The 24,543-nt window shown below is 39.4% G+C and overlaps 2 protein-coding genes across 17 annotated transcripts in view; one reads left to right on the top strand and one right to left on the bottom strand.

Annotated features, from left to right (window-relative positions):
- Nucleotides 1-24,543, top strand: part of DOCK7 (dedicator of cytokinesis 7) — a 97,850-nt gene that overhangs the window by 25,687 nt on the left and 47,620 nt on the right. For all 16 annotated transcript variants that reach the window (XR_014695703.1, XM_084528589.1, XM_084528588.1 and 13 more), the window contains exons 7-14: nucleotides 319-404; nucleotides 2,712-2,778; nucleotides 3,998-4,147; nucleotides 6,067-6,147; nucleotides 7,739-7,904; nucleotides 8,570-8,712; nucleotides 10,513-10,606; nucleotides 12,245-12,407. Coding sequence is in view for 15 of the 16 variants with exons in the window: in XM_084528589.1 (XP_084384715.1) it covers nucleotides 319-404; nucleotides 2,712-2,778; nucleotides 3,998-4,147; nucleotides 6,067-6,147; nucleotides 7,739-7,904; nucleotides 8,570-8,712; nucleotides 10,513-10,606; nucleotides 12,245-12,407 (950 nt within the window). In the remaining variant the exon portion in view is untranslated. The remainder of the gene's footprint in view (nucleotides 1-318; nucleotides 405-2,711; nucleotides 2,779-3,997; nucleotides 4,148-6,066; nucleotides 6,148-7,738; nucleotides 7,905-8,569; nucleotides 8,713-10,512; nucleotides 10,607-12,244; nucleotides 12,408-24,543) is intronic.
- On the bottom strand, nucleotides 14,117-22,773 carry ANGPTL3 (angiopoietin like 3). Its single transcript, XM_084528601.1, has 7 exons — nucleotides 22,210-22,773; nucleotides 21,107-21,217; nucleotides 20,131-20,248; nucleotides 19,329-19,442; nucleotides 18,127-18,222; nucleotides 16,092-16,364; nucleotides 14,117-14,748 (listed from the first exon to the last, which is right to left on the bottom strand). The coding sequence occupies exons 1-7, from the start codon at nucleotides 22,705-22,707 to the stop codon at nucleotides 14,567-14,569; spliced, it is 1,392 nt and encodes a 463-aa protein (XP_084384727.1). The 5' UTR covers nucleotides 22,708-22,773; the 3' UTR covers nucleotides 14,117-14,566.

Below are 24,543 nucleotides of genomic sequence, written 5' to 3'. Positions count from 1 at the left end.
CCTTTAATTTTCCATGAGAACTTTTGCTATTTTGCTGGAGTCATGTTTTTTTCAGCATGCTGTCTTGCCATCCATACTACGTAAAGTAAAATCTGAAGATTTTACTTTACGGTTATCTAGTCCCCTACAATGTAGAAACATTAGGGGAATTTTAATATATTCATAGCTGCTGGAGAATGCAATACACTGGTAAACCTTAGATTAGATTGGTGCTAGGGTATTAAGAGAAAAAAAATGATGAATGTACTTGCTTCATAATGGCATTAGTGGTTTTTACAAGTCTTGTGTCTAAATGGCTGTTCTTGTGACAAATTTCAGGAGGAGCCTATAGAACGACTTAGTGTCCCCGAAGTACCCAAAGAACACTTTGGCCAAAGACTCCTGGTGAAGTGTTTGTCCCTTAAGTAAGTATCACTCCAACAAACAGCTGTGTTACAGGAATGGAGAATTTAAATCTGCTGTTGTATCCACATGCACCTGGAAATACTCTGCCGCCTTGTTTATTACCCTTAAAGCGATGTAACTTTGTTTACTTTAGTCGTAGGCTTAAAGGTTAATTCTGTAAAGGGTAACTTACACGGCAGTGTGCATCAGACTCAGTTTATCTTCAACACTTCCTTTATATTGGTGTGACATAGAAAGTATTTACCTTCCTGGGCATTTTTTTGCATTCTATTTCAGTGAGTCTGTAGCTATACCTGTCCCATATCACAGGGCTCTGCACTTAACCAGCCATTGGTGTTCAGCTCTAAAAAGGATATTTAAGTGGGGCAAAAATAAAATTTAAAAACGCTTGAGCCTGAAAACGTAAGACTAACGCTTTACAACGTAAGCAAACCAAAGATTTGCCAAAGTTTAGGCTCAACAACCTTGACTGTGTCCCTTTAAGAGTGAGGACTTTATATACTTAGCCAGCATTAACTGGAGGAATAGAGACCTGTTAAACAAGTTTAATGAAGTGAAGCTCCTGAATATAGGGTTACCTGCAGCTGGTTCATTGCCTATAACTCTTCTCTAATAACACAAGGTAAAATTTTACTGTTATTCCCTTGGAGAAATAAAGTACAAAACTGATTTTCCACACTGCTGTATTCATCTTCTGTGTCCTCAGTTAGGTCAACCCTTCTTATTAGAGAGCTCCAGTTAGACTACATTGCGGCTCATAACTGAGATATATGTGTGGGACATAGCTCCTACTCGTAGAGTACTCCAGGACCTAATATAGCCGTAGAGATGAACTGATTTTGCAGCCTTTTATGAACTGGAACAACATAATATGCAGTAGCAGTGGAGCTTCATCTCCAAAGAATGGTGTCTTTAGCATAAATAAGTTAAATTCTGGAAATTAATAATTTCTGCTATTTGAGCACCTCTTGCTGACTCTAAATTTATAGCAAATCTGCCAAGTACGTGCTTATTTGTGTACCACAATAATCTCTGAAACTTTATTGTTTTAATAGCTAGCATCCAAGATTGTGCTATCGTAATGGCACAAAAAGAAGTATGTGGCCTCTTCCCCAGGGAATTTTTCAGTCTAAGGAGAAATGTGGGTAAAATAGAAAGATTACCTTTCTATTTCAGACGACCTAAGCAGGGTCATTTTCAGGTTAATCTCACCTTTGTTGCAGAACTAGAGAAAATACCTGTTGGCTGATGTGGTCCTGTATGTTGCTCTGCCTGGTGGTAGAAAGAGTTCCAGGCTGAAAATCTCAGACCTGGATGCCAGGCGCTGGGAGATGCCACCAGGGATCAGGCATTAGTTGCATGGAGAAGCTATGCAGGCAGGAGAATAGCATTTCAGTCCCTGCTCATTTTTATTTATTTATTTTTTAATTTCTTCAGCATCCCAGGTGAGTGTACAATGAGTTTAGTGCAATTTGGTAAGTTAGAGATTTATTTTTTTTTTGAAACTGGTTCAGATAGTACAAATACTTGGATGCCTTTAGGCCAAAGGTACAGTGGCACTGAGTAAAAGGTTTCGTTTTATAGTCTGTCTGGGATGGATGCCATATCCATTGCACTGCGTGATGTTCTGGTTTACGTGAAAAACTTCCTTGATAAAAGTTACTCTGAAAAACCGACATCTTCCTGAAAGTTTTTGAGATACTGGTATTTGCTGACAAATAGTGAAAAGCAGAAAAATGACACAATGACTGTCCCCAGCTCTCCAGAGGAAGGAGCTTTCTTGTCAGTAATGCCAAGAGGAGCAGTGGGCTATTTAGCCATACCAACATGTGAGCTGTAGTATGTTAGCACACAGCACAGCTTCTCGAGGTAATCGGAGGAGGCAAGCGCTACAGCTATCCCAAGTAATAATTTCCCTTCATTAAGGAAGCTCTTAGGTTGTTCTGTTCAGCTTTCAAGCAACACTAGTAGAGGATAAAAGAATTTATAGATGTTGGGATTAAATTCCCAGGACATAAAACATGCCTTCCTGTTTGGTCAATTAGTTAAAATTTTAGAAAGGTGTGTCCTGGTGGAAAGGAGTAGAGGCAATGCAGAGGAACCAGGACAGGCGAAAAGTGAGGTCTCACTCCCACTTTTCTAGCAGGTGGAAACCTTTAGGTTGGCTCACCTGTTTCTGACATTTCAGCGAAGAGTGGTCAGCTCTCACCTTATCTAGAAAGGATTTGGGGAATGGTTTGGTTATTATTATTTTTTTTTCTAACAAAATGCAAGTCAAGTGATTTTATCTATTTCTTTCTATCAAGATTCGAGATAGAAATTGAGCCCATTTTTGCAAGTTTGGCTTTGTATGATGTTAAAGAAAAGAAAAAGGTAGGTTGTTTTATTACCTTACATTTCAATGGAAACATTATAAACCTATATTGAAGAAAAATGGAGGGGATTAATTCTGAAAAGAAACTATTAAGAAGATAGTGACATAATTAGTGGTTGGAAGAATGATGAAGGAATTCCATGAACCTTCTTATGTGTTCTTCCGCTTAGTAACATAGTTGAAATATAACCACTTTTCTAAAAATATTATTTAATATGTGAGTGCCTGAAATAAGACTGTATATAGTTTCCAATCTGGCCTTTCAAAAATGTTTTCCCCAGAGAGAACTTAATCTAAATAAGAGGTTTCAGTAAGTTTTTCTTCTGTTTAAGACTTTCTTCCTCTCTTCTTTGTGATTCAGTGTGGTTTGTGACCGAGTAACGTTTTAATACATGCTAAAGTCAAAATAAAGCTGAGCAGTCTCTTCAATATCTAAGTTATGAGGAATGCAAAATTCATTTATTCTCCTATTTATGTTCTGTATTTAACATCTGAAGGCTCTTAGTTTTCCTAATTCAAGATATCTCCAACATTTTTCTCTCTACTATTGCTAATATGCATTTTGACATTTATCTCTTTAAGACTTGAATTTAATGCATTGAGTTTTAAATTGTATGGATGAGAATATGCAGAATATTATGTGAACTTTGTTTAATATTTAAATCACATTTCATAAGCCAATTTTATCATCTTGTGAATACATTTTTTTCTCTCACGTAGTCAGTTCTTTAGTGACCTCTGGTGTTGACAACCAGCTCACGTTCATTTTGGCTTTGAAGCCTTGATATAGTAGAGGATTTTGTGTTTCAGCATAAAAAGCTCACTATTTCCTCCCAGATTTTTTTCTTTTATTTTTTCATCTTTTTTTTTTTTCTCTGTGAAGGATCTTAAAGATCATTTACTATTTCAATACTTTGATACTTTCAATTTAGATAGCAATTGTATTTTCTAGTCCTGTAACTACCTTAGAGGAGGTAGACAAAACTTTACAAGCAGTGTCTATTATTTGCTCCGCTTCTTTTCTCTTTTGCTACTGTTCTGCTTTTATTTCCTAATGAAGAGGTAATTATTTTTTATTTTTATGCCTGGATTTGAAAGGAAGCACTGTTGGTGGGGTTTCTTCTGCATGCATTTTGAAGTCGTCTGTTATGTTTGTGAAGATTTCAAGGAACATACAATGTATAACTAGTGCTTGAAGCTAACAAACTTCTTCCTTAGATTTCAGAAAATTTCTACTTTGATTTAAATTCTGAACAAATGAAGGGAATGCTTCGTCCACATGTCCCCCCTGCTGCTATATCCACACTGGCCAGATCTGCCATATTTTCTATCACTTACCCCTCTCAAGATGTCTTTCTGGTAATAAAGGTAAGAAATGCTGGAGAAATTTTAATTTCTGTTGCCTCTTCTATTTAAAATAAAATAAAACCAAGTGTGGCTGGCTATCCAACTTATTTACACTTGGAGAGCAGCATTGTATTTTCAAAAATATAAACATTGGAACCTCAAAATTTTGTTTTGTTTCAAATATTCTCATTTGGTACATTAAGTTCTTTTGTAACAGGAACTGTTCAGTGGAGGTATACATTGTTATTATTGAAAAACTGAAAAAAAAAAATAAAGCACAGATGTTTGCTTCATACAGAGTGTTTTTCTGGGTTTTGACCTTGGCTTTGGTGAAACAATGTGCTGACTTCCTAAAATTAGGGATAAGTGAGTGATTCAAAAATACATCTTGATCTGAATCTCATTTCAAAAATGATATATGCCCTTAAGCCAGATGTTCAAATGTCTTTACACATTTAAATTGCTAACAGAGTGAGATCTATAACTAAAATTAAATGCTACATTGGTCACTCCTGGAATAAAGTATACAAAGATGGAAGTTTTCTTTCATTTGCTTGAAAGAGCACACAAATGTTACTAGTTTATTTTGGCACTTGAATCCATTTTTTTGGCCAGTCTCTGCATAAATATTATCCTGTTGTAGAAAGGGGATTTCGATACATACTTTCAGTTCACAGGCAGTGGTTACATTGCCTTCTAGTAAAGTTTTTTGAGAATGTTGTTGACTCTGTTTTGTGCAAGTTCTTCATGTACTGCATTTTAGATGAGGAGTAAGCTTCTGAAAATGAATTTGGGCTTTCTGGCATGACAGAATAGTCCCAGGTGAGAAAAAGGCTTTCAAAGTTTTGGGGCATAATCTGTTCTCCCTTTCTTGTGCAAGTCTCTGAGTCCCTTCTAAAAGCCAAGTTCTCCCCGTGTACACATATTCACTCTTCTGATTTGCACAAGATATGAGGAGAAGATAATGCCGTGTTTCTGAGATGGGGATCTGGCCAAAGGAGCTTGTGACTGCACATCAGTGCTTGTCAAACCAGTGATCCAAGAGGAGCTGGTAGAGATTTGCTTAGGTGGTTTTTTGATTTGATGATGAAAAGGATAAAGTCAGGGATAAAGAAAACAGATGCATAGCATGCCTTACCAGGTGAATTTTTGCATGGGACTTGCTGTTGTTACTCACTAGGCATCCATTTTTCAGACAGCTGCTATTGCTAGCATAAACTCATCAGGGAGTGCAAGATTTGATGGGAAGTAGTCTTGTTCTTTATAATGTGTATCTTGTAGCTGTACTAATTGATGAGTATGAATGACACTTTATAAGCATGGGAGAAGATTAAAGATTTTCTAGTTTAAAAACAGCATGTGCATTGTAGTAGGCATGCAGTGGAGGGACAGGATGCTTCTAAAAGAAACAATCTTTGTGTTTGTGATAGGGGGAGAAGTATTTCAGAAACAAATATCTACTCTGTGGTTAAATGTATTTTTAAAATTATTATCCATTACTTGGTTTGAAAACATGCTGATTTAAAATACTGCTGGTTTAGCTGAACACAACTGAGACACTGTCTTGTGCTGCTGAAAATAGCTCCTCAATAAGCAGATCAGAAATAGGAATAGTCTTCTGAAAATGATGCTGTTGAAGACAATGTAAGCTGTCGATAAAACCTTAAAAATGAGCTGAAAGTGGCTCTAGAACATAGGAAACCAAAGTGAATTGGTATATGTTCCCTTTGAACCTATATTTTACACTTGTGATCCAATTATAGCTGGAGATCTGGGAACTTAATGGCTCTAACAAATTGAGTGTAGTGGTTGTTCCTGACTCACAAAGGGAAATCAAGTGTCAATTCTTTTGAAAGAATGTTTTTCCTTCCTAGTGTTTGTTTAATTTAACAATCCTTGCTGGATACATGTCCTTATAATGGTTCATTTTCCCTTCTCAGCTTGAAAAAGTATTACAGCAGGGAGATATTGGGGAATGTGCAGAGCCTTACATGATTTTTAAAGAGTCTGATGCAGCAAAGGTAAGATTTTTTGAAGTTTAAATTTGGCTATGAGCATTTTAAGGCATTTTGTTATTAACAAATTAAGGAGTGAGATAACTTTCTTTCACCTTGGACTCAACAGTCATTGATATTGTTCCTGTTGTTAAAATGATCTGTTTTTAATTAAGAAGCTAGTCATATTCTAAAGGCCAAAGAAGAGTCAAAGAGCCTTGAATCTTGATGCCTTATGGGGGGAGAGTAGTTAAAGGTCATCAGTTTTTGTAGCTGACAGGGGAGACATGGCGGTGAGCATCAAGCTCAGTCATCTGTAATTCCCTGTCCCAAAGGATCAGCTGTGCGCTTATGGCTGGGTCAAGTGGAGGCAGCCTTTGATGTGAATTTGCAGTAAAATTTCAACTTGTCCATTGCATCTGCAGCTTAACTCCATCATGGTGCCTCTCCCTTGCTCTAGAAGGGTTACAAGCTGATGAAATATGTTAACAGGACATTCTCCATCAAGTCTGGGTTTCAATCGCAATGCATTTCTGATTCTTTTTTTTTTTTCACTGTTTTCTCCTGATTTTTCTTTTTGCTAATATTGTAAAGCAAGACCATACTCAACAGCAGGATAAAGCTGCTATTTTTACACGTAGTAAGGGTAGATGAAAAAATTATATTTTAGTGTTTCTGTTTGCTTGTTTGTTTTGTTTTGTTTTTTCATTATCAATCTCCTTTAACTCTTGTCTTCAGCAATTTGCACACCATCCTCTAGAGTGCAGTGGATGGCATGGGCCTGCCCCCAGAATGCTCCAAAGTTGTGCTTCCTAAAGTTCTAACGTATTTTTAGCTGAAGAAGCTAACATTTTTTATTAATCTCTGTCTCTACATCACTGCACCAAAATGTGACAAATGGCTATCTTCCACCTGAAGTGTTTAGATAACGGAAGTAAAAACCCCTGTGTTTTCTGGGATTGACAAGTTGGAATGTGCTTATGTGAAATTTCGGAGTTGGATTTGCAGGATGCTTAGGAATGTAGGTTAAAAGGTTGATTTTGCAAGGTCTCCTTCGCAGCAAGGTGCACAAGCGTGTGCTGAACATGCGAGAAGAATGCAAGTAGCAGAGCTGTCTGCTATCCAGCTCCCTGTCTGTGGACATTTTAAAGGACTGAATTATGGCAAAGTCCTTTCATACCCTCTTTTTCTCAATAACATGGGTATGATACTGCTTCTTTGAGGAATGTTTTCTGCTTCCCATGTAATTCCAGGTGATCCGAGCTCCTGATATAGAGAGGCCATTTCAGACCTCACGGAGTAAAATTCAGTTTTTCTTGAAAGAGCAGTGAGCCAGATGTGCTCACTGGGATTTGACAGGCTGCTCAGGAAGCTGAAGAGCAGAAAGTTGGCTGCTCTGACTGTGAGGCTGTCCTGTACCTGCTACTGTTGGCCTGACGGCAGTGTTGTAAAGCAGAAGTCTGTTTGTATAATAGTGATCTTCCTTCAGAAGGCATGGTTGAAGCACAAAATCATTTCGAGTTAGAACAGATGCCATTGTTACGTAGCAATTTTGCTAACTGAACCTTTGTTTGTATTCCTCTCTTTTTAATGGTCTGGGTTTAAACTTTCTTCACAGAATAAAGAAAAGTTGGAAAAACTGAAATGCCAGGCAGAACAGTTTTGCCAAAGACTAGGCAAATACCGCATGCCTTTTGCCTGGACAGCCATTCATTTAATGAACATTGTGAGTAGCGCTGGAAGTTTGGAAAGAGATTCCACGGAAGTAGAAGTTGGCACAGGAGGTACAGTATTATGGCATCTGCAGAAGGGAGTGTGGTCAAATCCAGGGTATACTGAAGCCTTGCTTCATGCACTCTGTCTGCTGTTGCTCCTTTTATCACTTCCCCTCCCCTGCTCTAGGCCTTCTGATAGTCTTGGGTCGTGGTTGAAATAAAACAGAAAAGTCCATCATAACAAATGGATTTATCTTTCAAGGATTTTACAAGCAAACCATCTGTTATATTATTTAAAACCAGGCTTCTAACTGAGAGAGTGTTACAGGCTGATGAACATTTTCCAAAGGAGTGGATTAATCTTTGTGAACCACACGGCTCATCTGAAACTGCTCTTCAGCATCCCCAAAACTGCCAACTTCATCATCTTTCAGAGCAAGAGAAATACATAAATCTCCACATGATAAAGACTTTTATAATAGCAGTAAGGCACTGGGGTGAGGTTGCTGTGAGAGGAGCAGAAGTAGTCAGCTGTGCTTCATAGCCTCCTGATGCCTCAGGAGTGTGATTGTCTTAGCATAACCACCTCTTCTATCACACTTATTGCATAATTTCCAAAGGCAGCAGCTATCTTCTTTTGTAGAAAATCCTGCTTGGAACAGAGGTAGACTCTTGGACAATTGTTTTTCTTTTTTAATATCTCTCCCTTTTTATTTTTTGGTTTTTTTTTGAAGAACGCAAAGGATCGTGGTCGGAGAGACGGAATTCCAGTATTGTTGGGAGGCGTTCGTTAGAGAGAACCACAAGTGGTGACGAGGCTTGCAATTTGACCAGTTTTAGACCAGCTACTCTGACAGTGACAAACTTCTTTAAACAGGTATTGTATGAAGCTACCTAACTAGGAAGTTGCTTCTTGGGCAGAGTTATTTTTTAGGTTAGCATGTACCAAAAAGTATTCCAGATACTTGCCCTAGTCTAGGAGTTGCATATCCTCTGTCATGATGTTCACTTGACTCCTTTGGTTTCATTGGGTAATAGAAAATCCCCTTAAACCATCAGGAGGCTCAGAAACAGTTTCATCAATGTGATTTGTGCTTGGCATCAGTTCCCTGAACACATCCAGTGATGCCCAAGAAAACAAAGCATTTCTCATGCCTTTTTTGCTGAGTGGCAGCTCTCCTGAGCCAGAGCTTGGGATTTCCCTGAGAATCATTGGAAAACATGATTAAACAGAATAAAATTTGTAGTTAAGCTTAGAAAATGGTTTCAGTTCATTAATTTTTTCTAAGGTTTGCTTAATGCCACATCTGGTTAAGGAAAATTATTATTTGAATGTCACCTTTGTGTATAAAATGGATTTAATAGTGTACAACCAGATATTTTTTGGACTGATTCCTTGATCACTGGGAATACAAAAATGTGTATTCTATATATTGCAAGTTGACTAAGCTCTCTTTTTTCTGATTGTTTTGGTTGCCTGCCAATTTCACTGTGGGTAGCCATCCAAAGTCTGCTCTTAAATTCAGTGGTGTAAAGGAGAAATGTCATTCAGGGCATGAAGTTATACTGGTGAAAACCATGTGAATGGAAGGTGACTCCTGCCTCTTCTGCTCAGTGCTTTCAAGAAACTCAGTATGACTGAAATTGGGGTTTGCAAATGTTATCTTTGTGGTCTCAGTGACACTGAACAGTACAGGAAATACCTTTTACTTGGGGTGTTAAAATCTAGTTATGTCTTGTACTTACCAAAAACTTAGAAAGTGAGGGGAAAAAAAGTATTACAGTATTGCTAATGTAGCTATTCCATTCATTGGCCTTGTTCTGCAGCCCTTTTTGTAATACACACCAGTTTAAATGTGGCCATTAAATAAGTAATGATCTACAGAAGCATATGTATATTTACTTTGTTCTCTCTGGACTGCCTTGAGACTGTTTTATTAATCTATTATTTAAAAATCGCTACATGTTGATTTAAGATTTTAAGTTTTTAATTATTCTTACCTTTTTTTTTTTATCTTCCCCTCCTTTAGTGTCTTTGAGTACAATTAACTGAATACTACTGAGCATTTTTGTCCTTCTATTTCCTTTTTCTTTCATATCGGGTTTTATTACCCTTATAATCAGGTATCTTCTACTTTTGAATAGTTAAAGGGTGGCAAAGTGACATTTTCTATACTGTTATAACAAAATTTTGAGCTACTAGAATGTGGCACAAGGAAGATTGACAGCAAACTCCTTCCAGTTCCCACTGTTCATTAACACTCCTCTTGACAAGTAAGACTCTTTTAGACTTGTACCAAAGAAAAGGCAGGGGAAAAGGAAAGAGGATCACAATGTGAATGATGGATATTTTTTCAAGCCATTATACTTGCTAAAAAATGGATATTTTGGGGAAATCTTTTAACAACCATTCTCAGTTTTAAAAAAGATAATATTGATGAGGAGACAAAAGGTTTTCACTGAAAAGTTCCTGCAGCTGTCACGATGATTAATAAGATAAAAAGGAAAGGAAAAGGGATGGAGAAATTAACTGTAATTTAGCATGTTAATGTTAACACCTTGTTCTGGGAAGGTACATTTTGATGTCAGAGGAGACTACAGTATCAGATGGTTTATTCATGCTCTTGCAGCCCTCAAGGATTGTGTAGATAATCATTTTCTTCCTGACTCCCAACAGGAGGGTGATCGCCTGAGCGATGAGGATTTGTACAAGTTCCTTGCTGATATGAGACGGCCATCATCAGTATTACGGAGATTGAGACCCATTACAGGTATTGAGCAAGATCTTTCTGGCTTATGCACATTAAGGTTGTTAAGTTAGTCCTTCCTAATTGCCACCCAATTCTTATAAGCAAGTGATGAAAGAAAACCTGGGAAGTTGTTGATGGCAATCCTAGAAGTGGCATTTTGGCAGTTTTTTTCACTGATGTTCACATGCAGCTTTGCCACACTGAGTAGCATCTGTGAGAAGAGGATACAAATCCCAAAGCCCTAAACCCACCAGGGACCGAGAAGCTTCTGTTTCCCTGAGTAAAACACTACTCTCCAGCTGAGGGGAGGTCTCTCTGCTGGCTATCACTTGGTTAGTTGGAACAGACTTCATCTCTATTTGAGAAAGAAAAATAGAAACACCAGCATGCCAGCATTGAAACATCACCAGTCCCTGACCTATGCTATTTCTGACAATATTTACTTAACCTGCTCTTGAAAATCTCCATTGACAGCAATTCTACTGCTTCTGTAGAATTCTTTCTCCCAGCACTCCTCTGTCTCTCTGGCGAGATGAGGTATTAAGAAAATGTTCTAAAATTATGTTTCTGAAAAGTAACCTGATTATGGCCTGTCCTGCTCTCAGGGCAGTTATCACAACCTTTCTGGTACCTGAATGCTGTTACTAGTTCCCTTTTACTCACATCCATTTTGTAGTAGACTAAGCAGGCAGGGTTTTTTTTCAGCCCTTTGATAAAGGTTGTGATTTTAAAATTGCTTGTGGTTTTGTTACTCTGTTCCAGAGCTTCTTTAATCTATCCATGCTTTTCTTCAAGCATGGTGCTCTTTATCAGGGTACACTCTTCTTCTGAGACCTCCTCTGTACCAAGCAGAGCAGAGGAATTTGTCTCCAGTGTCTTACACATGAAACTGCACTAATATATCCTAGGATGAGTTGTACTCAGTTATCCGTGTGGGTCCTTTCCAGCTCAGAATATTCTGTGATTCTGTAATGGTTGTAGCTTTCTTCTGGACATTGGCCTTTTGTCACTGTTGTCAAACAGCACTTTTCTACAGAACCGATCCATACTTTTTTTTTTTTTTTTTTTTTTTTAATATGTCTGTATGAATGGTGTCTTCCTAATGCAAGCCCTTCACTCTTTATTGAGTTTCACCTTCATCATTTGATGCTGTTTCTCTACTTCTTCTGTCCTCCAAATTTTTACAAACGTTTTAACCTCAGTGATATCCACCAGTGTGTGTTGTCAGTACTGTCAGTTGACTTGCTAAGGAAAATATTCAAAAATCTTGTTGCAGATTAGGTTTCAGCAACTTCTGATACACCCTTTCAGTTTGATGGGCAAGATTCTTGATGAGATTTTGAATATTGTTTTTAGTGCTAGTTGGGTTAGTAGCATTATGTAGACTGTATTCCCCAGCCTGCCTATGAGAACAGCATTTGAGATTTAAGATACCTCTTTTCTGCTGGTTCTTATTAGCTGGTAATCTGATCATCCTAGATATCAGCTTCATTCACTGTTACTTGTTTTTAAAAAAATCCATATTGGCTGTAATTTATCACTTGTTTATTTATGAAATTAATATATAAGATATTTACCTAAAGAAACAAAGCACGAACAAGCTTTATTGATGTATATTTAATTTATATTTATTATAATTAAACTATTTTCTTCTTACAGCTCAATTAAAGATAGACATATCTCCAGCTCCAGAGAATCCCCATTACTGTCTAACTCCAGAGTTGCTGCAAGTCAAACTTTACCCAGACAGCAGAGTTAGACCTACAAGAGAAATCCTGGAGTTTCCTGCCAGGGATGTCTACGTTCCAAATACCACGTACAGGTTAGTTTTGAAATACATCTCACATTTCAGGGCCTGAGAGTGGCAGGTCCAAAAATTCCTATCTTATCATCTGGTTTGTTGCAAAACTTGCTGCATCAGTAGATCTGCTGTGCCAGAGAGACAGAAAGGGTCCAGACTGACATAGCAGAAAATTCACTGTTCTCTAGGGATGAACATGGTTGTGTAAAACTTGGCTATGAACAGGGACATGAGAGAGGTTTCTCTATCTTGCAAAATTCAAAGTGGAATTTGGTTGAATTCTCTTTGGATTTGCCTAGGTTTTAAATTTTGTCTGTGTGCTAAAGCCAGTATTCTCTTACCAGTTTTACTGCTTTCTGGCACTTTAAATGGCTTATTTTTGTCTTTACACTGGGGGATAAAAATGAAGAAGATGCATAATCTCTTTCATATTTCCATTCTGATTTAAAGGCAATTTCCTTGTTTACAATGCTATAAAAAAAACAACTATGAAGATCTGGAAGAATATTTTTTTAAGCATTTCAGAAAACAATAACCTTTCTATAACTAAGTGTAGGCAGTGAGCAGATTTCTTTTCATTATTTTTCCTCTGTTAAAGCTCTTTCACAGAATCATTGAAGATAATACACTTCTGAATGGTGTTGTCTTCATCTTCAGTTGAGTAATTTCACCATCTTACTCACAAGATCAGTTACTTCTTGTCATAAAAACTGGATAAATACAGACCAGATTCTTAGAAAACAAAGCTTACAAGAAAGAGTTTATTCAAGTTCCGCATCTCATGTCTTTTTGGAAGATTTATTTATTTATTTACGGTAGAGGTTTGACAGGTAATTAAACACCACAAAATACACCAGCACAAATAAGCAGCACCGTGTGTTCTCTTCTTTGTGATAAATCCATAAGAAGTAACAGTATTTTAGCAGCTTCTTTGTGATTAGCACATTCTGTTCACAGTTGTTTCACTCTGACAAATTACAAGTTAAGACCACTTTTTGGATGGTTGCAAATGTAGAGATAAAAAAAAAATCTGTACTGTACAAGGGTTATACAAAATATACAAGTCAATATGACTCAATATAACTGCAGAATTGAGGTCTTTGTCAATAAACACTTCTGCAGCAAGCCACCTGCAAGCATGTCAACAGTCCTACTGCCTCAGAGGCAGCTGAAGTTAACCAAATGTGAATGTGTCCTCAGGAGCAGGACCAGCACTGTCCTATCGCATGGGTTTTGCCTATAGGGTTCATCGGATGGCCCCACTGACTCCATTGGAGTTGCCCCCAGGCACAGTTACTCAGCTGTTCTCTATTTGAAAGGTGTTTGGTTGTGTGCTCACTTGGTGTTTCCTTTAATTTCTCAGTGAGCTATACTAAAAGGTCACAAAGGGATGGGTCTAAATCCGTTCCAGATGAGAAGAAACGATCTCTTACTCATTTCAGAAAGCTTTGAAGCTTAGCCCTTAAGTTTCAGTTTGTAAACACAGTTCTTAACCTATTCTTTGAAGTGTGATATCTAAAAGATTAGGTCGGTGCTCCGGCTTACTTGATGTGTGTGTACACATCTACAGCTGTGTGAGTACAGTGCTTCAGCAAAGATCAGCCTGACCTACATCACTGAAAGTTTGTTTGGAAATACACAGATCCCTAAACTGGGGAGTTACTCATCTTTTGTTTGCCCACAGAAACATTCCACAACAATAACATGAACCAAACAACAAATCAGTCACTTTATGAAACAGAATTTCTTATTTTTCCTACAAATTAATACCTAAATGTCTTCTGTAGCATTTTGCCAGCCCTTTATGTTTGCTGAAACACTTTTCCTGTTCCCTCCTACACAACCCAGAGACAAATGCAACAGCCTGAAAACCCTTTCCCCCAAGCAATATTATCTAATACATGAATAGGCAGCCGATTCCTACGCATTAGGGTTTGATCCTGGGGAGGTAAAACCCTACTTAACTTATAGCAGGTTGACATTTGGGCTAGGGTGAAGGAAAATACTCACCAAACATGTGGTAAGACCATCACATATGCCTCAGGGTTTATGTCATTGGAGAATACACCATACAGTGTATGGATTTGGATATGCACCTGTTACTAAGCATAACATGAATTTCTCTGATGTAGCAGTGTTCAGTGTATATGTTCTGAATTCACGTGCGTCAGGTTAAGCATTCAGTCAAAGCTTTTTAGATCTGTCGGGTGTATCATTATTTTGGTTGACTTGAGCAAGTAGTATCTTCCTTTTTTAGGCTTCCAGTATAAGCCTTTTCTTCTGTCTAGTCTTCCTTTTGACCTTGGTGCGACGTATTTCCCATTAAGATTGGTTTCCTCGCATTCGCTGTGCCACCAGCCTCCTAAGAAAGAAGATTGTAACGTCAGTTGTACCCTATTGTGCTCAGTTTCTGAGTGCAGAGTTTCCGTTTGCAACACAAATCTTCTTTAGTCCAGTTCCAGCAAAAGTGACAATTATCCTGTATACCCAAATGAAATGTTGCTTGCACATAAACCCACTTACACTTGCCACTTGAAGGCCACCACACAAATGTTGTGCTACCTGTTACTGTCAGCTTCACATAAAAGTGGTGCTGCGCAGAAAACAGCATGCACAAATGCTGCCACTGAATTGGGACACTTGGGAGGTTACCTCTACGCTTTCAGGTTTCCTGAGACCCTGCCCAGCAGATTCCTGATTTCCCAATGCTTTTCTCAAGTAGAAACAGGCAAATCTCCACATCTGGAGGCTGAAGAGCCTTTGGTAAACAAATTATTATTTTTTTTATTGGCCCATGTCCTTAACCACGAGCTAGAATTGTGAGCCCAGTTCTGCTGGCAAAGGCCTGGCCATGACCATTGTGCTAAATATGAAAGTCTAGCACTTTGGAAGTCATTGCCCATCTGCTTTGTGGTCATTAGAGCTGCGTAACATGCTCAGCATTGTTTCAGACATCAGCAATGTTCAAGCTACAAATGACATGCACAAAACGTTTGCTGCACTAAGTAGGTGCCTGGCGGGCAGTTCTGTATCCTGTAGTTTTATGTTTAATTGTTTTTTGCATTGGTTGCTTTTTGCTATAAAGTGGCAAAACATAAAAGCTTCATTAAAATCAAAGAATGTAGGAACCCTTTCATTGCATTATCATTAAAGAGAACTGTCTTCAGCCTCTCTTCTTTCTTCCTCTTTTGAGAGTGATTGTAGCATAATGTTGACAAACAACTAAAATCTGTCTTTGAATGATGGTGAGTTTCCATTCTGAACTTTTGGCTTGTAGCCAAAAAGGAGCCAAGAGTCAGTTTGTCTTTTCTTTTTTTTTTGCAAGAAGGGTTGAAACAATCCAACCTAGGCTGCCCTACTGGAGCAGGCCTCGGAAGAGGACTTGCCCTTTACTTTAGAGCTCAGAATCTCAGCCCAAGAGTTTGTCTCAGCTGATGCTGCTGATTCTGTTTCTACTGCTGGTCATTTACACAGCCTCACCACGCTTTAGTTTTGCCTTCTATAAAACACAAAGATGATGCCTCGTTGTAGGACCCAACAAAAAAAACATCTCCTGTTCTTTCCTGCAAGGACAAAGATGCTGCTACCCTCCCTGTTTGTTTCTAAAGTCAAGCAAATACTGGTAACCACCCACTAAAGCATGCTACTGTCCTTCACTTAACAAGGAAACAGCCACTTTAGTGTACCCGGCTGGCATACTGATACCTAGGTAGTTTTCTGGGCAGTTGAAGTTGTTTATTACGGCCAGGTCATGGTCTGCAGTTGAGAACCGCAGCTCTGTCTGCTCGGGCAGCGCGTTGGGGATGCTCCCAGAGATCCGTGAAAGCTGAAGTGTGTAGTCTGTCTCTGGGCCTCCCAGGTCGAATGCGTACTCGACGTAACGTTTATTATCTTTCCAGTCCTGCAGCTCGATCCGTAAGATGTAGTCCCCTTGTTGAGTAATGGAATAGGTCTTGTTCAGGCCCAGCCAGAATTCCTCTGCAAAGTCATAGCAAATAGATGCTGTGAATATGGAGCCTTTAAAAAAACATTGATCATGTTTTTCAGATATCTAACCCATACCTCATTCACCTTTACAATATCATCATTTGAAAACATGTATTTAAGTAAACAGTGCAATGCGAGAATCAAGAAATGTCAGAGGTGAGGATTTGGGGACAGAAATTACCAGGCGGAGAGTTAGTGGGGGAAGGTGCTAAACTTTCCCTAAAAACCCATATCGCTCCCCCTGCTATTGAATTTGTTTTTACAGATAACCTGTGGTTGGTATATGTGAAAATATAGTATTTAAAAGGATTTATTCATTGCTTTAATTAAATCAATAATATGAGCCTTGGGAACTGTTGATCTTTTCAGAGGTCTCCTGCTGCATTCTTTTTGTTTACCTCTTCCTAATTGCACACTGGTGATCAATAAAAGCCAGAGATATAAATGAACTGGAGCTTCTCCCACCTCTTGTGAAACTCTGGGTGGGAGCTCAAGACATTTAAAACATGCATGATTGGAACTGCGTGACAAATGAAGCAAATGACATACATAAAACCTAATTGCAAACGTTTTTTAACAAAAGAGCTGCAAAACTAACCTGAGGTTTTGATACCCTTGTATACAGAGTGAATTTAACCTGAGCATTTTTCTTTTGCTATAATTCTTGATTAATTGCTTCATAAATTATACTCATTAAGTAACTAATTATCAGAGCCACTGGTGTCAGTGCAGGGTAGGTAATTGCCCCATGTAGAAATAGTACAGCTGAATCTGAATGCCATACATGCAGGTGGCATTTAGAGCAATAGAAGACAAGATGAGTAAAACACCCCACAAATTACAGGTGTGGAACAGTAGCCTGGTGTTTTCTCACCTTAGAGCATGCAGCACCAAACTGACCAGTACGGAGCTGAGCATTATGGCATCCTCTGACACTGGAAAGATGTGGCCTCATGTTGGTTTAATGTATGGGAATTGGAGGCAACTAGAGAGGCAACTGTAGCATTCAATATGATCAGACAAACTATGTGGGTAAAAGTCTACCTCAGTTGTGAGCTACTGTCCCAAAATGGTAATGTTTTCATCTTTGCTCTGCCTAGAAAGTCAAAATATTTTCTAAACCAAAGTAGAATCGTTTGATTGTAAGAGAAAAACAAGGAAAATACTCTGGGTAGGAAGGCTGGTAGGCATCTCTTGGTAATAAAACTTCTTTGGAGTTGATGATTAACCCTTAAATGTGGGTGTTTCCTCAGCCTGGCCAGCCAGGTGAGGACATTGGCCACCACGTGGGGAGCTGGAGGTGGTTGTGTAAGGGAGCACCCACAGCTTCAGGTGCTCTTGAAAAAAAGAAAAAAACAGACAAATCAGGTGATGGTCCTAAGGGAAACGTGGTTGCAGAGAGTTTGAGAGAAAGTAGTGAAAGCACTTCAGTGAGGTAGTATTTTGTGTGTTACTTCAAAGCATTGTGGGGTGCTTTTGTAAATAATAAAATCTCAATAGCTAAAATAGCATTCAGAATGCTCTGATTCAGACTTGATTCAGCAAAAGTTTCTAGACATGTTTGAAGAAGTGTCTTGGAGCATTTTACTGAATTATACTTTCTGATAAGTGCTTTCTAGTATTCCACTAATGAGGCAAGCTGCTTAGATTTGTTTGTAGATTTTGTCTGCTCCTATGTGAACACCTTTCTGGGAAAATTCAGCTTCTCAAATCAATTTATACAAAGCAAAGAAAACAGAAGAAGCATTTTTACCGTTGAGATCACCAAACCCCTTGACATAGGCGTCCCAGGTTTGGTTGAAATCCAGTGATCCATCCACTCGGTTCTGGATTACGGTCCAGGAAGTGCCTGCAGATGCAAAGAGGAAATAAGTCACAAACCTGACTTAAGTATTTAAAATACTGGGGAGAAAATTCAGCATAACAGAGTCCACCAGCCCCTGACACACAGACGGTGCTGCTGTGGCTGCCCTTCTGCTGCCTGCCTTTAGCTGGTGGTGTTTGACTGCTGAGAGCCCAACTCCAGATGAGGTTTGAAGTGTTGGAGGCCACAGCTGGCTAGGACGGCTGAGATCCTGCTCCTGACCAGGTCATGACAACCTTGTTTAACAAATTTCAACAAATGTAAGCAAAGGAGAGTTTTGCACAGGGCAAGCCCATGCCGCTCTGTGTACACATCCAAACATATCCCATCACCCTGTCACGTTTGCACCAGCGTGTTCCCAGCCAGCTGTGGCGAGGAGCTGCACGGGGAAGCTGGAGAGGACAGAGCAGCACTGCAGGATGCCAAAATGGGGGAACAGTCCTCTGGCCAAACTACAAGTGGCCTCTAGACATTGGCAAAGGAAACAGCCAAATGGGTTTCTTACAAAGATAGAGCTTGGGTAGGTGCTTTATGTTTGGTTTGTGGTGATTCTGGGTACATCTGGTCTGTAGCTGCAGCCTCTCCCAAACACGATGCAGGAATCCTGTCTCCAGGACTCACCTCTTTGGGTTGGTTTGATATACCTAAGTCATAAGCACCAACCCATGCTATCAAACAAAATTTTACTAAGGTGTTTAAATTTGCTTTAATTAGGAAATATTACTTCGTGGTTGCAATGTAGTGGACTTTATAATCTCCATTTTTATTCTTTATAACTAAACGGGGTTTACCTTTTTAATATTAATATGCTTGATATTAATTGTATGCATATTGATAAGAATAGTATGAATATACTAAATATCCCATGACTGGAAGTACTTTCCACAGTATAAACAGATAACCTAGAAGAAAGGCAGTGTTGTGGGGACTTTAGGAGAAAGGAAGGTGCTCAAAGAACATACAGAACAGTAAGAGAAGAGGATACACATGACATAATAAGTGATTGTGTACTTTGGGATGAGACACGGCTTTTTGGCTTATAGAAAACTACTTATTTGAGAATTGGACTGTTGCTAGCACAGCTGTCTTACCGAATTTTGTTTCACAGTAGACATCGAAAGCTTCTGAGCCGTTAGGCTTAATAGTGTAAGTGCCACTGGTCTGAATGCCGCTGTTGTACAGAGCAGTGCAGTCAGGAGCAGCACCTAGGAAAGCAAGCACCAGACAATTACAAACCCTCTTTTGGATGTGGTAAATTTTAATTCAGCTTTGTGACTTGAATTATTCTATAGAGTAGCGCCAATACAACACCTGGAACAATCTTCTTGGTCATTATCACAATAAAGGTCATGAAATGGGCAAACTGCTTTGGGCATGGTAGTAGCACTGCCACGTTGTATGTACATTGGACCACCTACATTTGGGTTTGGCAAGGTTTCAATTCAGATAATTTTGGAAAATTTGTAAGGCTTAAGACTGGACTCATAAATTTCCCAGTTAATGCTGTTCCCATCTCTGCAGTTCAGAAATGCATCTCAACTTTAAAGAAAGCTTTTCCAAATCATGAAATGAGCTGAAGTAAATTAGTTCTTGGTTCATACTCTCTAAGACAGGCATCAGCAAGTGGCAGTAAAAGGATTGCCACATGGAGTGAATGGAGGCTGAAGATTGAGGCCAGGATTATGGCATTATTGGATGTTGTTTCCATGTACCACCCCAGAGACAAGTATACATACAGCACGGCTAAACAGATTATGGCATTTTCCAAAGCAGAAAATCCAGCTCCTTCCAACAGCACTGTATATAACAGAAAAGCATTTTGCTTTTGGTCTCTGACTACTAAAAACCAAAAGCACTGTAGTGTGTAGTTGCAGCTAGGGCGTATGGTCTCACCTTCATATTTGTATGTTACAGCTGTGGAGTTGCGCAGAAAAAAGGGGGTGGCCTCTGGTTCTGTGTGCTCCCCAGTGAAGGAGTTCTCTGCGAGTTCCTGGAGCTCGATGTGGTTCAGCTGGGAAGAAGCATAATTACAGACTGTTAATTTCCCAAGGCTCTGAAGTTATGAGGTCCATGTATCAAACTGAGCAATGTCATGCAGAGAGTAATTTTTTTATATGAACATAACCCTTTAAAATAGCCAACTTATGACATAAAAATAACTTGAGAACCACACTGGTGGATTTCAGGTGTATGTTTCTGCTCAGGTGTATGTATCTGCTCAGACAACACAGGATTCCTGAGGTGAGGAAGTGACCAGTTCTCACAAGGTACACCTTAATGGGTAAACAGACTTAACTTATTCCCTCAGGTGACATCACTTAGACGAATAATACCGAGATCTAAGTGCACAGAACCCATGATTCCTTTTATAAAAGGCATTTTCCCTTTATAGCCTCCTCTTAGAATAAATTAATAAATTAAATATGGGCACGTCAGTTCTACCCAGCGTTGCGGTTACACATGTTGAGCTGCAGCACATGGCTCCCTATTGAAGTGAATATTGGAAAAGAAGAAAGAGATGGAAAGTAATGATGCTTAGAAGACCAAGGGAACAAGAATAATAGGATAGATGATAATAATAATAAAGAAAAAGAAAAATAGCAGTCAGGAAATGGAACAGCCTGGTACTGATCGACAGTGCTTTGGAGCTGCGGCCTCAGCTGTGTGCTCTAGCCACAGCCCCCAGCCTGGCAGCACAGCAATCTTTCACCCCAAAAGGTCCCTGTTTGTGGTCAAAATTGCTTATAACCTCCTCTGCGCTCCCAAAACATGAAACAGAGGGATGGCTGACCAGAATGAATGGTGGGACGTTACCTCCTTCAGTGTTATGAGAGGCAACAGATTCAGAGAGACGTGATGGTTACTGTACCTTGTCCTCCAGCTCCATGATCTGGTTGTGCTGTTTGTCGAGCTGTGCGTGCTGGTCCTCCACGATTTTGAGAAGCTGCTTGATGTGGTTGTCCTGCCGCTCCACAAAAGCCTGAGAACAGGAAGAGAGGGAAGGGGTTTGTGGTTAGGGGCAGCAAAAGGCCTTCCCAGGGGCACTTCCTCAGTAACTCATCACAGGGGCAGTTCTGGGAGGCACAAACCATTTAACATTGCCTTTTCCATGGGACTTTGTGCTTTTCCTCTAAAGGTCCAAATTTCTTTGCCTCTGAAGTGGACACCCAGCCTTTTTTGCTCCTTTTTGGAGGCAAACTACGGGCAACTTCATAGACTTCTATTGTTGCTATTTTCCTTATGTTTTCACGTGAAGTTTACATTCTGTGAAGCTGATCCTTGATTCAAACTAAAAATATGGCACTGACAAAAAAAAAGGAATGATGCCCAGTGCTTAGGGTATTAGCTTGGGATTTGGAAGGTCAGGATTCAACTTTCTGCTCTGAGATGAACATCCAGTGTTTTATGCTTTTGCAGAATACAGTTACTACTTCCTTTTCCATAGGAAACCTTGTACCCACCTACGTATTTCCATGTATTGGCATTAAGTCTATTAACACCTGCAAAATTCTTTGGTCCTGGATGGTCCCCACAGGCACTACAAATGTCCCTCAGTTTAAACTTCCTGCTTCTGTGCTGAGCAGGCAGTTCCTGGTGCACTGATTTGTAGTGAGCTGATGACATAAGAAGCTATGGGCTTCGTAATCAAATCATTTTCCTGATTTTTTTCCCCTCATTATAATTACAGATTTTTTTAAAAACGCATTTGCAAAAACTGAAAACGATACAGAGCCTTATCACTTCACTATTTTCTCACTGATTTCACTGGGGAATTACACTGTAAAATAAACCACTTGTCAAATTACAACACTGATTCTTAGAAGGTTATTGCAGTGATTTATTTCTCAAAATACACAGTAGCAGTACAGTGAGGGTGCAGGGAAAAGATGAGCATCTATTGTATAACTACCAATAATAGCATTACGATTTACTTTGGCTTTGTGTGTCAGGGGTTCTTACAGATTTACTTACTTTGAGTGAAGAAATTTCATTTGTCTCTTGCACTGTAGGCTGGGTAATGGCCAACTTAGTGACTTTGTCCTCCAGTCCCCACACCTTCTCCTGCAGCTGGATTTTGTTTTGTATGAGGTCTTCAATCTTCAAATTCATCTCCTGCGAGAGATTCTTTATCTCTTCGTTGTTGATTTGCAGTCTGGCAGTAGTTTGGCGGAGCAGTTCTTCTTCTTCTTTGATTTCACTGGTTTGCAGTGAGAGCTCATAAAAGGACTTATCAAAAATGTAAAGTTTTTGAAAAATGTCATTCATCTGCCCCTTTGTCTTATGCACGAAGTCTTTAAGACCATGCCCAAGCTGGAGGAGTCCATTGGCTAAGATTCGTACATCATCTAGCATGGCAAATCTTGATTTTGTCTCAGGAGATGCAGCCGAATCAAGGGCAGAAAAGTCCTTCTCGGCTCTAGCTGAGAGAGCGAGTGGGGCAATGAATAGAAAGATAAGAATGATTTTCATGATTTCTGCTCCTGCTACGCTTTGGTTGTTCAGGATGCAGAGACTTTTCCTAATAGTTTTCACTGTGTGACTGTTCTGTGTTGAAGAATTTAATCTATATATACTCCTCTTCATTTTAGAAGAGGCAGACCAGCGAGTTGATCATTAAACTGTGTGTATTTGAACGAATGTAACCCCTCTCGAATCTAGGTTGATACCTGGGAAACCTGAGAGCCGGGCACGTTGCTGATTAAGCTGCCTCTGAACTTTTCCATCTGCCAGACGCGCTGTTATAAAATGTTAATGATGATGTATGACGTGTTTTTGACACAAGGCTTTTTTAATAGATTAATTGTGGGTCATAATCTCGATAAGGTCCAAATTGCTTCTTATTTGTGTTGTCTGATTCCTTTTATTCCCTTAGGATTATAAAAGGGTTTACGCTGCTCAAGAGCACTGGATGCTGCATTTCAGGTTATGCAGCTCTTTGATAAGCTGTGGAAGGGCACAATATTCCCAGATGATTCACACAATCTGATTCTCATTTTGTACCGTGTTCTGATGTAACTCATCGTACCGCAGTGGATTTGCTTGTCAGCTAGTTCAGATTAAGTGAGAAAGTGGGAATTAGGTCCAGAGATTGTCTGGATGTGATTCTACTGTCTTAAGGTTTGTGCAGTAATTTACACCATATAAAGCTTATTTTTTAAGATCTGCTTTCCAGAGGTGGGTGAGATAAATAATACCCTGCTTACATTTCTCACCTTACCATTTCCCTTGCTGTTTAAAATTCACACTGAATAAGACAAGGCTACAAGTACTCTGAAATAAATGTCCAGTTCTGCACTGGGTCTCTGCATGGCAGCGTGTGTATTTCTCAAGGAGTAGTGCAGTGTGAATGAAAGGTATTTTTCTTTCTGGAATCTCTCATAGCAATCCAAAAATCAGTCCATGCTTAATATAGCCTGTACTTTGGAGGATTTCCAGGTTTTTGATAGACTCTTCTAGCAATTCCTCCTCTGGACTGTTTTTTTGTTGTTGTCCATGTACATATATGTGTACAATACGAAGCATCAATAGAAAAACTATTTACAAAATTGTTATCTCATACAATGAATTTCTTGTGTGATCAAGGGTTGATAATGTGCAGGTAACCTGCCCCTTCCCCCCAATAATTAAATAACATGAGTGTATTTTAGATCTCTGATTAATTGGTGAATGTGTTGTACCAGCATGATTGGGCTTACTGTACTGTCTGAGCAGCCTTTGCTTCATTTGAACTGCAGCGTGGTGTTGAGCAGCTCTTCAGATATTTCAGCTGGACAATCCTTTTACCTAGAAATCCTTTCTGAACTGGAAAGAGGCCTGAGATACGTACAGACCAGTGCAGAGATAACCTCACAGCCCTCCTAGTTCTCTCCAGTTCCATACAGCTCGCATTAAGGCAGCCTGGAGGCGTGCACATGGGAAGTTCAGAAAGAGGGGTTCTGGCCAACGCAGTGCCCTGCTGGTTCTCTGCTGCTGCCCTTTGCAAAGCAGGAGCTGAGCCCCCCTGCATGATCCTGGGCTGCATCTGCTCGCTGCAGGCAGGTGTAGCACGTGGTAGGGAGCAGCTCCGTGCTTAATTGCTCATTTGAGACTGGAAGCCTGTAGGCAACAAGGAATCTGGTTACGGGCCGTCATTAAAGAAACTCATCAAATCTGTGTTTACCCGGTCCTGATGAAAATCTGTTAGAAAAATTGCTAGAACAATTAGGGTTATTCACTGGGTGGTGATCAGCCTGAAAGGTTTGCTTCGAGTCATCGTTCCTGCAGCATTTTCTCATCTCTTAATAGCAATGGAAATACATGAAGAGA

The sequence above is a fragment of the Aythya ferina genome (assembly GCF_964211825.1).
Source record: "Aythya ferina genome assembly, chromosome: 8".
Taxonomy (NCBI): Eukaryota; Metazoa; Chordata; class Aves; order Anseriformes; family Anatidae; genus Aythya; species Aythya ferina.
Note: the sequence above shows the minus strand (reverse complement) of the source record. Positions and strands in the feature narration are given on the sequence as shown.

Excerpts from the sequence above, each read along its gene's own strand:
- ANGPTL3 (XM_084528601.1), bottom strand. The coding sequence starts at position 22,707 with ATGAAAATCATTCTTATCTTTCTATTCATTGCCCCACTCGCTCTCTCA. Across the intron at positions 21,218-22,209 it reads ATGAAATTTCTTCACTCAAA|GCTTTTGTGGAGCGGCAGGA; the intron begins GTAAGTAAATCT and ends TCCTGTTCTCAG. Across the intron at positions 19,443-20,130 it reads TGTAACATACAAATATGAAG|GTGCTGCTCCTGACTGCACT; the intron begins GTGAGACCATAC and ends TTGCTTTCCTAG.